Source organism: Xyrauchen texanus, chromosome 43, assembly GCF_025860055.1.
Source record: "Xyrauchen texanus isolate HMW12.3.18 chromosome 43, RBS_HiC_50CHRs, whole genome shotgun sequence".
Classification (NCBI taxonomy): domain Eukaryota; kingdom Metazoa; phylum Chordata; class Actinopteri; order Cypriniformes; family Catostomidae; genus Xyrauchen; species Xyrauchen texanus.
In genome coordinates this window covers 15,337,492-15,355,855 of record NC_068318.1, presented here as the reverse complement: position 1 = coordinate 15,355,855, position 18,364 = coordinate 15,337,492, and the positions used below count along the sequence as shown (strand labels likewise).

Sequence of the window (18,364 nt, the reverse complement as noted above, 5' to 3'; positions counted from 1 at the left end):
TATCCCATTTGGGGAGTCATTTCCATCACATCATACAATTTTACACACACACAGACACACACACACACACACACACACACACACACACAGCATACATGCTGGCTGTCAAAAGTTTGAAATAATGTACAGATTTTGCTCTTATGGAAAGAAATTGGTACTTTTATTCACCAAAGTGGCATTCAACTGATCACAATGTATGTTCAGGACTTTAATAACATGAAAAATGACTATTACAATTTTGAAATTATTCAGAACTTCTTAAACTACTTCAAAGAGTTCTCATCAAAAAATCCTCCATTTGCAGCAATGACGGCTTTGCAGATCTTTGTCATTCTAGCTGTAAGATTGTACAGATACTCAGGTGCCTGGCACTTGCCATAGATGTGTCTGTCTTGTCGGGCACTTCTCATGCACCTTACAGTCTAGCTGATACCACAAACACTCAATGGGGTTAAGATCCATAACACTCTTTTCCAATTATCTGTTTCCAATGTCTGTGTTACTTTGCCCACTCTAGATATATAGATAGATAGATAGATAGATAGATAGATAGATAGATAGATAGATAGATAGATAGATAGATAGATAGATAGATAGATAGATAGATAGATAGATAGATAGATAGATAGATAGATAGATAGATAGATAGATAGATAGATAGATAGATAGATAGATAGATAGATAGATTTTTATTGTTACTTTTGCCAAAACCTAGCAGACTATACTTGTTCAGAAATTGAACAGAAATGTCAGAGAATAACACGCTTTATGTAAAATATAAAACAAGTGATGTTTGAAGAAATAAAGAACTGACTCAATAGAGAAGATGGAAATATAATTTTAAACTATTTTAACCAATTTTACCCAAATCTTTTTTATTCAAAAATACAGAATACTTGTTTACCAAGTTGAAAAAGTTTCATTGCAGAGCATGCCTGGGATGAATTATGAAAAAACTGAGTTTTGAAGAAAAAAAAGAACTGACTCATTAAAGAAGCTGGAAATATATTTATAATCTAATCAACTGAGACAACATAGTTTGCAGTGATAAATGAGCATCCAGAGGACTTAAACCTCTCTTACCTCATCGTCATTTCCTGTTACCTCAAGTGTTATCATGTTTTGGCCAAATTGTCTGTTGTATTCGTGTTTCAGAGTTCCACCTGCAGGAAGTGTGTTTTCATTATAAGATCTAACAAACTTGAAGTCACTGGTGCGCGAGCCCGTTGTTAGATATGTGTCGTAATTGTAAGAACTGCGGAGAGTTTCTCCTCCATACACCTCTGCATAGTTGGGAGGGAGATATGTGCCGGGAACTGCGACTCCATCAAACAACATTCTGGGCTTTCGCCTTTGAATACACCTCACAGCGAGGATGAGTATGATGAATGTGAGGAAGAAGGTGGACACGGAAACTAATGCAATAATCAAGTATGACGTTAATTTAGAATTGTTGTCCTCGTAAGTCATATCTTTAAGTTCTGGGACTTCAGAAAGATTGTCAGAAAGGAGTAAATATACAGCACAGGTTGAAGAGAGAGAGGGCTCCCCGTTGTCCTTCACTGAAATGACAAGGTTCTGCTTCATGCTGTCAGATTCAGAAATGTCTCGCTGTGTTCTGATCTGTCCACTATGGAGACCGATGGAGAAAAGTCCCGGATCAGTAGACTTCACAATCTCATAGGACAGCCATGCATTCTGTCCAGAATCAGCATCCACAGAAATCACCTTGGAGACTAGAGAGCCTGAAAGAGCCGTTTTAGGGACCATTTCAGTCATCAGAGACTTTCCGTCTGGAACAGGATATAATATCTGTGGAGAGTTATCATTCTCATCAGTTATGAAGACTTTCACAGTCACGTTGCTGCTGAGGGGAGGAGAACCATTGTCTTTGGCTTTAATTTGGACGGTGAAGTTTCTGAACTGCTCATAGTCAAATGACCTCACAGCATGGATCACTCCTGTATCACCATTGATAGATAGCAATGAGGATACTGGAACACCTCTGACTTCACTGGATACCAGAGAGTAAAGTACAGTGCCGTTCTGTCTCCAGTCTGGGTCTTTTGCACTAACAGAACAAATAGAGGTGCCTGGTTTGTTATTTTCACTTACATAAGCACTGTAGGACTGCTGCTCAAATACAGGAGGATTGTCATTCACATCTGAGACAAACACCTGTATTATCACTGAAGTGGATAATGGTGGAAATCCTCCATCTGTGGCTGTGACAGTTATGTTGTAATCTGAAACTTGCTCTCGATCTAGAGCGTTTGTTGTTACTAGAGAGAAATAGTTTTTAACAGATGGATTCAGCTTGAAAGGAACATTTTGCTGAACAGAGCAACGAATCTGCCGGTTTTCTTTTGAATCTTTGTCTTGAACATTAATGATACCCACCTCAGTACCTGGCACAGAACTCTCAGGTACCGGGTTATTCAAAGATTTAATAATGATTTTAGGTGCATTGTCATTAACGTCAGTTATATCTATGATAACTTTAGCAGTTGATGATAATCCAGAGGCATCTTGTGCATGAATTCCCATTTCATACTTATTTTCTGTTTCATAATCAATTTCTCCAATCACCACAATTTGTCCAGTTGTCTTATCAATGGAAAATAATTTTGCAGCTTTATCTGATATTCGACTGAATTCATAAGTTACTTCCCCGTTTGGACCTTCATCAGCATCAGTGGCGCTCACTCGGATTACTTCTGTTCCTGCTGGTGTATTTTCAGCCAGAGACACTTTATAAACAGGCTGACTAAATACTGGAACATTATCATTAGCATCTAGAACAGTGATGTGTATGACAGCAGTGCCAGACCTCTGTGATGTACCACCATCAGTTGCTGTGAGTATCAATTCAATCACCTTCTGTTGTTCACGATCCAACTCCTTTTCCAAAACAAGTTCGGCGTATTTTCCTCCATCTGCAGTATCATGTACATTCAAAACGAAATGTGTGTTTTTCTCCAGTGAATATCCTTTAACTGCGTTTTGTCCAATATCTGAGTCATGTGCCTCGTGCAAACGGAATCTCTGACCTTTAAGTGCTGATTCTCTGATTTCAAAGTTAATACGATCATTTGGAAAACGAGGTGCGTTATCATTTATATCCTGAATATTCAGGAACACACGGTGTATTTCAAGAGGGTTTTCCAGGACGAGCTCATAACTGAGAACGCAGGAGATTCGAGAACCACAAAGCTCCTCTCGGTCTATTGTCTCTGCCACAATTAAATCACCAGTATTCACATTAATATCACAATACCGCTTGCTGCTATCTTCTGTGTCAATCCGAGCCTTTCGAGCAGACAACTGTTTAACATCAATCTTGAGATCCTTGGCAAGACTCCCAATCACATATTGGCGCTTCATTTCTTCTGGAATATTGTAGTTCAGATCTGCACAGACGGTCCTCGAGGGAAGAGAAGGAGAGCCACGAAACATAAAGGAACGGAAAATAATTTGCAATCCATATTTGAAGAGTTGATGTTGCATCTATGGTTGATCTGCCCAACACTGCTATACAGCAACTCTTTTTCGAGTGATATTCTAATAATTCTGTCGGTATACACGGACTCTTACTCCATTTTGTGCTGCGTTTCTTCTAACAGACAGAGTTTCTATTGCATACATTAAGTGTGGGAGGAGAGACGCTTCAGTCTGCACTCTTGGTAAAGAGCGACACTCTGAGGATTTTCTGTTCATTGCAGCATTCGGGCATTTTCTCAAAAGACGACAGGGACCGACCAAGTTAGTCTGTTTGTTCCTCTGAAGAGTTTTAATATGACATTTTTATGTGGCTTTTAAAAAATCCGCTATGTTATAAAATAACTAACAATGGTGAAATCCTTAGCAAAAATACTGAAGTCAGCACGGGCGCTGTCCATCTGTGTGGTGCTGAAAATTAAAATCTCCGCAGAGAGAATGAATGAGAAAATACAAACGTGACTTTGAATTTATAAATAGTAAACACGAATCTTAAATATAGTGAGTGAATGACTCTATTCTGACCTTTTACCAAACATTATCCTATAGTAAGTTTTCACTTCAATAATGTGAACTGCACACAAGCCTCAATGTGATCTCAAAACATCAACAGTAAATCACAAAAACAAATGCACAAAACTGTAGAGTTGGCAGATTTCAAAGACACAATATTAAAAAGCATTTGTAAAAGTATTGTGGGTAATATGACACTGACTAGTAAAGAACACAAATAATAATTAAAAACAACAAACAAACACAGAGAAATGTCTCAAAAGTAGACCTGTGAATATTTTTCAAACTTGAATTGTTTAATACAACATTGAATTTCCTCATGTCAGTGCTGAATGTGTAGGCTTAAAAACAAATGCTATCAAATACTGGCTGTCCAAAAATCTGGTCAATCTACAGTTGCAGACGTGTTTTATTGCTACACTGACAGAAGAAAATGGAGGTGATAACAATATCATACAAAACAAGCTATGTGTTTAATTTGTAAACATTTGTGTTTCTTTAACTTCAGGCAATTTCATGTCCTAAAGTTTTATATTTATTAACACTTAATGATTTTAACTTTTTGTTTTGTTATTAAGCTCACATTAAAACTGAATGTGAAACTTTTTCCTTATCTAATTTATTTTTGGTACTTCTTAGATGCCTTTTATGTATTTATTTTAATGTTTAATTATTGTGCCTGACTTTCAATATTAGGCAACGAAACTCCATTATGAAAATACTTATTATTATATGTCTAAAACTATAATAATGTAAACAAAGGGTAAAATAATCATAAACCATTACAAGTTTTATTGTGTGAAAATTATTTATATCAGATTTTTAATATGAATATCCCATTTGGGGAGTCATTTCCATCACATCATACAATTTTTACACACACACAGACACACACACACACACACACACACACACACACACACATACATGCTGGCTGTCAAAAGTTTGAAATAATGTACAGATTTTGCTCTTATGGAAAGAAATTGGTACTTTTATTCACCAAAGTGGCATTCAACTGATCACAATGTATGTTCAGGACTTTAATAACATGAAAAATGACTATTACAATTTTGAAATTATTCAGAACTTCTTAAACTACTTCAAAGAGTTCTCATCAAAAAATCCTCCATTTGCAGCAATGACGGCTTTGCAGATCTTTGTCATTCTAGCTGTAAGATTGTACAGATACTCAGGTGCCTGGCACTTGCCATAGATGTGTCTGTCTTGTCGGGCACTTCTCATGCACCTTACAGTCTAGCTGATACCACAAACACTCAATGGGGTTAAGATCCATAACACTCTTTTCCAATTATCTGTTTCCAATGTCTGTGTTACTTTGCCCACTCTAGATAGATAGATAGATAGATAGATAGATAGATAGATAGATAGATAGATAGATAGATAGATAGATAGATAGATAGATAGATAGATAGATAGATAGATAGATAGATAGATAGATAGATAGATAGATAGATAGATAGATAGATAGATAGATAGATAGATAGATAGATTTTATTGTTACTTTTGCCAAAACCTAGCAGACTATACTTGTTAAGAAATTGAACAGAAATGTCAGAGAATAACACGCTTTATGTAAAATATAAAACAAGTGATGTTTGAAGAAATAAAGAACTGACTCAATAGAGAAGATGGAAATATAATTTTAAACTATTTTAACCAATTTTACCCAAATCTTTTTTTATTCAAAAATACAGAATACTTGTTTACCAAGTTGAAAAAGTTTCATTGCAGAGCATGCCTGGGATGAATTATTATAAAACTGATTTTTGAAGAAAAAAAAAGAACTGACTCATTAAAGAAGCTGGAAATATATTTATAATCTAATCAACTGAGACAACATAGTTTACAGTGATAAATGAGCATCCAGAGGACTTAAACCTCTCTTACCTCATCGTCATTTCCTGTTACCTCAAGTGTTATCATGTTTTGGCCAAAATGTCTGTTGTATTCGTGTTTCAGAGTTCCACCTGCAGGAAGTGTGTTTTCATTATAAGATCTAACAAACTTGAAGTCACTGGTGCGCGAGCCCGTTGTTAGATATGTGTCGTAATTGTAAGAACTGCGGAGAGTTTCTCCTCCATACACCTCTGCATAGTTGGGAGGAGATATGTGCCGGGAACTGCGACTCCATCAAACAACATTCTGGGCTTTCGCCTTTGAATACACCTCACAGCGAGGATGAGTATGATGAATGTGAGGAAGAAGGTGGACACGGAAACTAATGCAATAATCAAGTATGACGTTAATTTAGAATTGTTGTCCTCGTAAGTCATATCTTTAAGTTCTGGGACTTCAGAAAGATTGTCAGAAAGGAGTAAATATACAGCACAGGTTGAAGAGAGAGAGGGCTCCCCGTTGTCCTTCACTGAAATGACAAGGTTCTGCTTCATGCTGTCAGATTCAGAAATGTCTCGCTGTGTTCTGATCTGTCCACTATGGAGACCGATGGAGAAAAGTCCCGGATCAGTAGACTTCACAATCTCATAGGACAGCCATGCATTCTGTCCAGAATCAGCATCCACAGAAATCACCTTGGAGACTAGAGAGCCTGAAAGAGCCGTTTTAGGGACCATTTCAGTCATCAGAGACTTTCCGTCTGGAACAGGATATAATATCTGTGGAGAGTTATCATTCTCATCAGTTATGAAGACTTTCACAGTCACGTTGCTGCTGAGGGAGGAGAACCATTGTCTTTGGCTTTAATTTGGACGGTGAAGTTTCTGAACTGCTCATAGTCAAATGACCTCACAGCATGGATCACTCCTGTATCACCATTGATAGATAGCAATGAGGATACTGGAACACCTCTGACTTCACTGGATACCAGAGAGTAAAGTACAGTGCCGCTCTGTCTCCAGTCTGGGTCTTTTGCACTAACAGAACAAATAGAGGTGCCTGGTTTGTTATTTTCACTTACATAAGCACTGTAGGACTGCTGCTCAAATACAGGAGGATTGTCATTCACATCTGAGACAAACACCTGTATTATCACTGAAGTGGATAATGGTGGAAATCCTCCATCTGTGGCTGTGACAGTTATGTTGTAATCTGAAACTTGCTCTCGATCTAGAGCGTTTGTTGTTACTAGAGAGAAATAGTTTTTAACAGATGGATTCAGCTTGAAAGGAACATTTTGCTGAACAGAGCAACGAATCTGCCGGTTTTCTTTTGAATCTTTGTCTTGAACATTAATGATACTCCACCTCAGTACCTGGCACAGAACTCTCAGGTACCGGGTTATTCAAAGATTTAATAATGATTTTAGGTGCATTGTCATTAACGTCAGTTATATCTATGATAACTTTAGCAGTTGATGATAATCCAGAGGCATCTTGTGCATGAATTCCCATTTCATACTTATTTTCTGTTTCATAATCAATTTCTCCAATCACCACAATTTGTCCAGTTGTCTTATCAATGGAAAATAATTTTGCAGCTTTATCTGATATTCGACTGAATTCATAAGTTACTTCCCCGTTTGGACCTTCATCAGCATCAGTGGCGCTCACTCGGATTACTTCTGTTCCTGCTGGTGTATTTTCAGCCAGAGACACTTTATAAACAGGCTGACTAAATACTGGAACATTATCATTAGCATCTAGAACAGTGATGTGTATGACAGCAGTGCCAGACCTCTGTGATGTACCACCATCAGTTGCTGTGAGTATCAATTCAATCACCTTCTGTTGTTCACGATCCAACTCCTTTTCCAAAACAAGTTCGGCGTATTTTCCTCCATCTGCAGTATCATGTACATTCAAAACGAAATGTGTGTTTTTCTCCAGTGAATATCCTTTAACTGCGTTTTGTCCAATATCTGAGTCATGTGCCTCGTGCAAACGGAATCTCTGACCTTTATCTGCTGATTCTGTGATTTCAAAGTTAATACGATCATTTGGAAAACGAGGTGCGTTATCATTTATATCCTGAATATTCAGGAACACACGGTGTATTTCAAGAGGGTTTTCCAGGACGAGCTCATAACTGAGAACGCAGGAGATTCGAGAACCACAAAGCTCCTCTCGGTCTATTGTCTCTGCCACAATTAAATCACCAGTATTCACATTAATATCACAATACCGCTTGCTGCTATCTTCTGTGTCAATCCGAGCCTTTCGAGCAGACAACTGTTTAACATCAATCTTGAGATCCTTGGCAAGACTCCCAATCACATATTGGCGCTTCATTTCTTCTGGAATATTGTAGTTCAGATCTGCACAGACGGTCCTCGAGGGAAGAGAAGGAGAGCCACGAAACATAAAGGAACGGAAAATAATTTGCAATCCATATTTGAAGAGTTGATGTTGCATCTATGGTTGATCTGCCCAACACTGCTATACAGCAACTCTTTTTCGAGTGATATTCTAATAATTCTGTCGGTATACACGGACTCTTACTCCATTTTGTGCTGCGTTTCTTCTAACAGACAGAGTTTCTATTGCATACATTAAGTGTGGGAGGAGAGACGCTTCAGTCTGCACTCTTGGTAAAGAGCGACACTCTGAGGATTTTCTGTTCATTGCAGCATTCGGGCATTTTCTCAAAAGACGACAGGGACCGACCAAGTTAGTCTGTTTGTTCCCCTGAAGAGTTTTAATATGACATTTTTATGTGGCTTTTAAAAAAAATCCGCTATGTTATAAAATAACTAACAATGGTGAAATCCTTAGCAAAAATACTGAAGTCAGCACGGGCGCTGTCCATCTGTGTGGTGCTGAAAATTAAAATCTCCGCAGAGAGAATGAATGAGAAAATACAAACGTGACTTTGAATTTATAAATAGTAAACACGAATCTTAAATATAGTGAGTGAATGACTCTATTCTGACCTTTTACCAAACATTATCCTATAGTAAGTTTTCACTTCAATAATGTGAACTGCACACAAGCCTCAATGTGATCTCAAAACATCAACAGTAAATCACAAAAACAAATGCACAAAACTGTAGAGTTGGCAGATTTCAAAGACACAATATTAAAAGCATTTGTAAAAGCATTGTGGGTAATATGACACTGACTAGTAAAGAACACAAATAATAATTAAAAACAACAAACAAACACAGAGAAATGTCTCAAAAGTAGACCTGTGAATATTTTTCAAACTTGAATTGTTTAATACAACATTGAATTTCCTCATGTCAGTGCTGAATGTGTAGGCTTAAAAACAAATGCTATCAAATACTGGCTGTCCAAAATCTGGTCAATCTACAGTTGCAGACGTGTTTTATTGCTACACTGACAGAAGAAAATGGAGGTGATAACAATATCATACAAAACAAGCTATGTGTTTAATTTGTAAACATTTGTGTTTCTTTAACTTCAGGCAATTTCATGTCCTAAAGTTTTTTATTTATTAAAACTTAATGATTTTAACTTTTTGTTTTGTTATTAAGCTCACATTAAAACTGAATGTGAAACTTTTTCCTTATCTAATTTATTTTTGGTACTTCTTAGATGCCTTTTATGTATTTATTTTAATGTTTAATTATTGTGCCTGACTTTCAATATTAGGCAACGAAACTCCATTATGAAAATACTTATTATTATATGTCTAAAACTATAATAATGTAAACAAAGGGTAAAATAATCATAAACCATTACAAGTTTTATTGTGTGAAAATTATTTATATCAGATTTTTAATATGAATATCCCATTTGGGAGTCATTTCCATCACATCATACAATTTTAACACACACAGACACACACACACACACACACACACACACACACACACACACACATACATGCTGGCTGTCAAAAGTTTGAAATAATGTACAGATTTTGCTCTTATGGAAAGAAATTGGTACTTTTATTCACCAAAGTGGCATTCAACTGATCACAATGTATGTTCAGGACTTTAATAACATGAAAAATGACTATTACAATTTTGAAATTATTCAGAACTTCTTAAACTACTTCAAAGAGTTCTCATCAAAAAATCCTCCATTTGCAGCAATGACGGCTTTGCAGATCTTTGTCATTCTAGCTGTAAGATTGTACAGATACTCAGGTGCCTGGCACTTGCCATAGATGTGTCTGTCTTGTCGGGCACTTCTCATGCACCTTACAGTCTAGCTGATACCACAAACACTCAATGGGGTTAAGATCCATAACACTCTTTTCCAATTATCTGTTTCCAATGTCTGTGTTACTTTGCCCACTCTAGATAGATAGATAGATAGATAGATAGATAGATAGGATAGATAGATAGATAGATAGATAGATAGATAGATAGATAGGATAGATAGATAGATAGATAGATAGATAGATAGATAGATAGATAGATAGATAGATAGATAGATATGATAGATAGATTTTTATTGTTACTTTTGCCAAAACCTAGCAGACTATACTTGTTAAGAAATTGAACAGAAATGTCAGAGAATAACACGCTTTATGTAAAATATAAAACAAGTGATGTTTGAAGAAATAAAGAACTGACTCAATAGAGAAGATGGAAATATAATTTTAAACTATTTTAACCAATTTTACCCAAATCTTTTTTATTCAAAATACAGAATACTTGTTTACCAAGTTGAAAAAGTTTCATTGCAGAGCATGCCTGGGATGAATTATGAAAAAACTGATTTTTGAAGAAAAAAAAGAACTGACTCATTAAAGAAGCTGGAAATATATTTATAATCTAATCAACTGAGACAACATAGTTTGCAGTGATAAATGAGCATCCAGAGGACTTAAACCTCTCTTACCTCATCGTCATTTCCTGTTACCTCAAGTGTTATCATGTTTTGGCCAAATTGTCTGTTGTATTCGTGTTTCAGAGTTCCACCTGCAGGAAGTGTGTTTTCATTATAAGATCTAACAAACTTGAAGTCACTGGTGCGCGAGCCCGTTGTTAGATATGTGTCGTAATTGTAAGAACTGCGGAGAGTTTCTCCTCCATACACCTCTGCATAGTTGGGAGGGAGATATGTGCCGGGAACTGCGACTCCATCAAACAACATTCTGGGCTTTCGCCTTTGAATACACCTCACAGCGAGGATGAGTATGATGAATGTGAGGAAGAAGGTGGACACGGAAACTAATGCAATAATCAAGTATGACGTTAATTTAGAATTGTTGTCCTCGTAAGTCATATCTTTAAGTTCTGGGACTTCAGAAAGATTGTCAGAAAGGAGTAAATATACAGCACAGGTTGAAGAGAGAGAGGGCTCCCCGTTGTCCTTCACTGAAATGACAAGGTTCTGCTTCATGCTGTCAGATTCAGAAATGTCTCGCTGTGTTCTGATCTGTCCACTATGGAGACCGATGGAGAAAAGTCCCGGATCAGTAGACTTCACAATCTCATAGGACAGCCATGCATTCTGTCCAGAATCAGCATCCACAGAAATCACCTTGGAGACTAGAGAGCCTGAAAGAGCCGTTTTAGGGACCATTTCAGTCATCAGAGACTTTCCGTCTGGAACAGGATATAATATCTGTGGAGAGTTATCATTCTCATCAGTTATGAAGACTTTCACAGTCACGTTGCTGCTGAGGGGAGGAGAACCATTGTCTTTGGCTTTAATTTGGACGGTGAAGTTTCTGAACTGCTCATAGTCAAATGACCTCACAGCATGGATCACTCCTGTATCACCATTGATAGATAGCAATGAGGATACTGGAACACCTCTGACTTCACTGGATACCAGAGAGTAAAGTACAGTGCCGTTCTGTCTCCAGTCTGGGTCTTTTGCACTAACAGAACAAATAGAGGTGCCTGGTTTGTTATTTTCACTTACATAAGCACTGTAGGACTGCTGCTCAAATACAGGAGGATTGTCATTCACATCTGAGACAAACACATGTATTATCACTGAAGTGGATAATGGTGGAAATCCTCCATCTGTGGCTGTGACAGTTATGTTGTAATCTGAAACTTGCTCTCGATCTAGAGCGTTTGTTGTTACTAGAGAGAAATAGTTTTTAACAGATGGATTCAGCTTGAAAGGAACATTTTGCTGAACAGAGCAACGAATCTGCCGGTTTTCTTTTGAATCTTTGTCTTGAACATTAATGATACCCACCTCAGTACCTGGCACAGAACTCTCAGGTACCGGGTTATTCAAAGATTTAATAATGATTTTAGGTGCATTGTCATTAACGTCAGTTATATCTATGATAACTTTAGCAGTTGATGATAATCCAGAGGCATCTTGTGCATGAATTCCCATTTCATACTTATTTTCTGTTTCATAATCAATTTCTCCAATCACCACAATTTGTCCAGTTGTCTTATCAATGGAAAATAATTTTGCAGCTTTATCTGATATTCGACTGAATTCATAAGTTACTTCCCCGTTTGGACCTTCATCAGCATCAGTGGCGCTCACTCGGATTACTTCTGTTCCTGCTGGTGTATTTTCAGCCAGAGACACTTTATAAACAGGCTGACTAAATACTGGAACATTATCATTAGCATCTAGAACAGTGATGTGTATGACAGCAGTGCCAGACCTCTGTGATGTACCACCATCAGTTGCTGTGAGTATCAATTCAATCACCTTCTGTTGTTCACGATCCAACTCCTTTTCCAAAACAAGTTCGGCGTATTTTCCTCCATCTGCAGTATCATGTACATTCAAAACGAAATGTGTGTTTTTCTCCAGTGAATATCCTTTAACTGCGTTTTGTCCAATATCTGAGTCATGTGCCTCATCCAAACGGAATCTCTGACCTTTATCTGCTGATTCTGTGATTTCAAAGTTAATACGATCATTTGGAAAACGAGGTGCGTTATCATTTATATCCTGAATATTCAGGAACACACGGTGTATTTCAAGAGGGTTTTCCAGGACGAGCTCATAACTGAGAACGCAGGAGATTCGAGAACCACAAAGCTCCTCTCGGTCTATTGTCTCTGCCACAATTAAATCACCAGTATTCACATTAATATCACAATACCGCTTGCTGCTATCTTCTGTGTCAATCCGAGCCTTTCGAGCAGACAACTGTTTAACATCAATCTTGAGATCCTTGGCAAGACTCCCAATCACATATTGGCGCTTCATTTCTTCTGGAATATTGTAGTTCAGATCTGCACAGACGGTCCTCGAGGGGAAGAGAAGGAGAGCCACGAAACATAAAGGAACGGAAAATAATTTGCAATCCATATTTGAAGAGTTGATGTTGCATCTATGGTTGATCTGCCCAACACTGCTATACAGCAACTCTTTTTCGAGTGATATTCTAATAATTCTGTCGGTATACACGGACTCTTACTCCATTTTGTGCTGCGTTTCTTCTAACAGACAGAGTTTCTATTGCATACATTAAGTGTGGGAGGAGAGACGCTTCAGTCTGCACTCTTGGTAAAGAGCGACACTCTGAGGATTTTCTGTTCATTGCAGCATTCGGGCATTTTCTCAAAAGACGACAGGGACCGACCAAGTTAGTCTGTTTGTTCCCTGAAGAGTTTTAATATGACATTTTTATGTGGCTTTTAAAAAAATCCGCTATGTTATAAAATAACTAACAATGGTGAAATCCTTAGCAAAAATACTGAAGTCAGCACGGGCGCTGTCCATCTGTGTGGTGCTGAAAATTAAAATCTCCGCAGAGAGAATGAATGAGAAAATACAAACGTGACTTTGAATTTATAAATAGTAAACACGAGGGATCAATCTTAAATATAGTGAGTGAATGACTCTATTCTGACCTTTTACCAAACATTATCCTATAGTAAGTTTTCACTCAATAATGTGAACTGCACACAAGCCTCAATGTGGATCTCAAAACATCAACAGTAAATCACAAAAACAAATGCACAAAACTGTAGAGTTGGTAGATTTCAAAGACACAATATTAAAAAGCATTTGTAAAAGTATTGTGGGTAATATGACACTGACTAGTAAAGAACACAAATAATAATTAAAAACAACAAACAAACACAGAGAAATGTCTCAAAAGTAGACCTGTGAATATTTTTCAAACTTGAATTGTTTAATACAACATTGAATTTCCTCATGTCAGTGCTGAATGTGTAGGCTTAAAAAACAAATGCTATCAAATACTGGCTGTCCAAAAATCTGGTCAATCTACAGTTGCAGACGTGTTTTATTGCTACACTGACAGAAGAAAATGGAGGTGATAACAATATCATACAAAACAAGCTATGTGTTTAATTTGTAAACATTTGTGTTTCTTTAACTTCAGGCAATTTCATGTCCTAAAGTTTTTTATTTATTAAAACTTAATGATTTTAACTTTTTGTTTTGTTATTAAGCTCTACATTAAAACTGAATGTGAAACTTTTTCCTTATCTAATTTATTTTTGGTACTTCTTAGATGCCTTTTATGTATTTATTTTAATGTTTAATTATTGTGCCTGACTTTCAATATTAGGCAACGAAACTCCATTATGAAAATACTTATTATTATATGTCTAAAACTATAATAATGTAAACAAAGGGTAAAATAATCATAAACCATTACAAGTTTTATTGTGTGAAAATTATTTATATCAGATTTTTAATATGAATATCCCATTTGGGGAGTCATTTCCATCACATCATACAATTTTACACACACACAGACACACACACAACACACACACACACACACACACACACACATACATGCTGGCTGTCAAAAGTTTGAAATAATGTACAGATTTTGCTCTTATGGAAAGAAATTGGTACTTTTATTCACCAAAGTGGCATTCAACTGATCACAATGTATGTTCAGGACTTTAATAACATGAAAAATGACTATTACAATTTTGAAATTATTCAGAACTTCTTAAACTACTTCAAAGAGTTCTCATCAAAAAATCCTCCATTTGCAGCAATGACGGCTTTGCAGATCTTTGTCATTCTAGCTGTAAGATTGTACAGATACTCAGGTGCCTGGCACTTGCCATAGATGTGTCTGTCTTGTCGGGCACTTCTCATGCACCTTACAGTCTAGCTGATACCACAAACACTCAATGGGGTTAAGATCCATAACACTCTTTTCCAATTATCTGTTTCCAATGTCTGTGTTACTTTGCCCACTCTAGATAGATAGATAGATAGATAGATAGATAGATAGATAGATAGATAGATAGATAGATAGATAGATAGATAGATAGATAGATAGATAGATAGATAGATTGATTGATTGATTGATTGATTGATTGATTGATTGATTGATTGATTGATTGATTTTTATTGTTACTTTTGCCAAAACCTAGCAGACTATACTTGTTAAAAAATTGAACAGAAATGTCAGAGAATAACACGCTTTATGTAAAATATAAAACAAGTGATGTTTGAAGAAATAAAGAACTGACTCAATAAAGAAGATGGAAATATAATTTTAAACTATTTTAACCAATTTTACCCAAATCTTTTTTTATTCAGAAATACAGAATACTTGTTTACCAAGTTGAAAAAGTTTCATTGCAGAGCATGCCTGGGATGAATTATGAAAAAACTTATTTTTGAAGAAAAAAAAAGAACTGACTCATTAAAGAAGCTGGAAATATATTTATAATCTAATCAACTGAGACAACATAGTTTGCAGTGATAAATGAGCATCCAGAGGACTTAAACCTCTCTTACCTCATCTTCATTTCCTGTTACCTCAAGTGTTATCATGTTTTGGCCAAATTGTCTGTTGTATTCGTGTTTCAGAGTTCCACCTGCAGGAAGTGTGTTTTCATTATAAGATCTAACAAACTTGAAGTCACTGGTGCGCGAGCCCGTTGTTAGATATGTGTCGTAATTGTAAGAACTCGTGGAGAGTTTCTCCTCCATACACCTCTGCATAGTTGGGAGGGAGATATGTGCCGGGAACTGCGACTCCATCAAACAACATTCTGGGCTTTCGCCTTTGAATACACCTCACAGCGAGGATGAGTATGATGAATGTGAGGAAGAAGGTGGACACGGAAACTAATGCAATAATCAAGTATGACGTTAATTTAGAATTGTTGTCCTCGTAAGTCATATCTTTAAGTTCTGGGACTTCAGAAAGATTGTCAGAAAGGAGTAAATATACAGCACAGGTTGAAGAGAGAGAGGGCTCCCCGTTGTCCTTCACTGAAATGACAAGGTTCTGCTTCATGCTGTCAGATTCAGAAATGTCTCGCTGTGTTCTGATCTGTCCACTATGGAGACCGATGGAGAAAAGTCCCGGATCAGTAGACTTCACAATCTCATAGGACAGCCATGCATTCTGTCCAGAATCAGCATCCACAGAAATCACCTTGGAGACTAGAGAGCCTGAAAGAGCCGTTTTAGGGACCATTTCAGTCATCAGAGACTTTCCGTCTGGAACAGGATATAATATCTGTGGAGAGTTATCATTCTCATCAGTTATGAAGACTTTCACAGTCACGTTGCTGCTGAGGGAGGAGAACCATTGTCTTTGGCTTTAATTTGGACGGTGAAGTTTCTGAACTGCTCATAGTCAAATGACCTCACAGCATGGATCACTCCTGTATCACCATTGATAGATAGCAATGAGGATACTGGAACACCTCTGACTTCACTGGATACCAGAGAGTAAAGTACAGTGCCGTTCTGTCTCCAGTCTGGGTCTTTTGCACTAACAGAACAAATAGAGGTGCCTGGTTTGTTATTTTCACTTACATAAGCACTGTAGGACTGCTGCTCAAATACAGGAGGATTGTCATTCACATCTGAGACAAACACATGTATTATCACTGAAGTGGATAATGGTGGAAATCCTCCATCTGTGGCTGTGACAGTTATGTTGTAATCTGAAACTTGCTCTCGATCTAGAGCGTTTGTTGTTACTAGAGAGAAATAGTTTTTAACAGATGGATTCAGCTTGAAAGGAACATTTTGCTGAACAGAGCAACGAATCTGCCGGTTTTCTTTTGAATCTTTGTCTTGAACATTAATGATACCCACCTCAGTACCTGGCACAGAACTCTCAGGTACCGGGTTATTCAAAGATTTAATAATGATTTTAGGTGCATTGTCATTAACGTCAGTTATATCTATGATAACTTTAGCAGTTGATGATAATCCAGAGGCATCTTTAGCTTGTATTCCCATTTCATAGTTATTTTCATTTTCAAAATCAATTTCTCCAATCACCACAATTTGTCCAGTTGTCTTATCAATGGAAAATAATTTTGCAGCTTTATCTGATATTCGACTGAATTCATAAGTTACTTCCCCGTTTGGACCTTCATCAGCATCAGTGGCGCTCACTCGGATTACTTCTGTTCCTGCTGGTGTATTTTCAGCCAGAGACACTTTATAAACAGGCTGACTAAATACTGGAACATTATCATTAGCATCTAGAACAGTGATGTGTATGACAGCAGTGCCAGACCTCTGTGATGTACCACCATCAGTTGCTGTGAGTATCAATTCAATCACCTTCTGTTGTTCACGATCCAACTCCTTTTCCAAAACAAGTTCGGCGTATTTTCCTCCATCTGCAGTATCATGTACATTCAAAACGAAATGTGTGTTTTTCTCCAGTGAATATCCTTTAACTGCGTTTTGTCCAATATCTGAGTCATGTGCCTCGTGCAAACGGAATCTCTGACCTTTATCTGCTGATTCTGTGATTTCAAAGTTAATACGATCATTTGGAAAACGAGGTGCGTTATCATTTATATCCTGAATATTCAGGAACACACGGTGTATTTCAAGAGGGTTTTCCAGGACGAGCTCATAACTGAGAACGCAGGAGATCTCGAGAACCACAAAGCTCCTCTCGGTCTATTGTCTCTGCCACAATTAAATCACCAGTATTCACATTAATATCACAATACCGCTTGCTGCTATCTTCTGTGTCAATCTGAGCCTTTCGAGCAGACAACTGTTTAACATCAATCTTGAGATCCTTGGCAAGACTCCCAATCACATATTGGCGCTTCATTTCTTCTGGAATATTGTAGTTCAGATCTGCACAGACGGTCCTCGAGGGAAGAGAAGGAGAGCCACGAAACATAAAGGAACGGAAAATAATTTGTAATCCATATTTGAAGAGTTGATGTTGCATCTATGGTTGATCTGCCCAACACTGCTATACAGCAACTCTTTTCGAGTGATATTCTAATAATTCTGTCGGTATACACGGACTCTTACTCCATTTTGTGCTGCGTTTCTTCTAACAGACAGAGTTTCTATTGCATACATTAAGTGTGGGAGGAGAGACGCTTCAGTCTGCACTCTTGGTAAAGAGCGACACTCTGAGGATTTTCTGTTCATTGCAGCATTCGGGCATTTTCTCAAAAGACGACAGGGACCGACCAAGTTAGTCTGTTTGTTCCCCTGAAGAGTTTTAATATGACATTTTTATGTGGCTTTTAAAAAAATCCGCTATGTTATAAAATAACTAACAATGGTGAAATCCTTAGCAAAAA

General features: G+C 37.2%; 1 protein-coding gene across 12 annotated transcripts in view; it reads right to left on the bottom strand.

Moving 5' to 3' along the window:
- The window catches only part of LOC127635407 (protocadherin gamma-A12-like), a 100,674-nt gene that overhangs the window by 69,821 nt on the left and 12,489 nt on the right, over positions 1-18,364 (bottom strand). For 3 of the 12 annotated variants that reach the window (XM_052115434.1, XM_052115435.1, XM_052115443.1), the window contains exon 3: positions 15,576-15,655. The exons of 3 other annotated variants lie outside the window; for them this stretch is intronic. In XM_052115434.1, the coding sequence (XP_051971394.1) occupies positions 15,576-15,655 (80 nt within the window). Of the gene's footprint in view, positions 1-104; positions 514-1,083; positions 3,051-4,810; positions 5,357-5,919; positions 6,118-9,785; positions 10,195-12,709; positions 13,257-14,619; positions 15,028-15,575; positions 15,656-18,364 lie in introns of those variants that run through there. 6 more of the 12 variants (XM_052115438.1, XM_052115428.1, XM_052115441.1 and 3 more) reach the window with 6 other exon arrangements.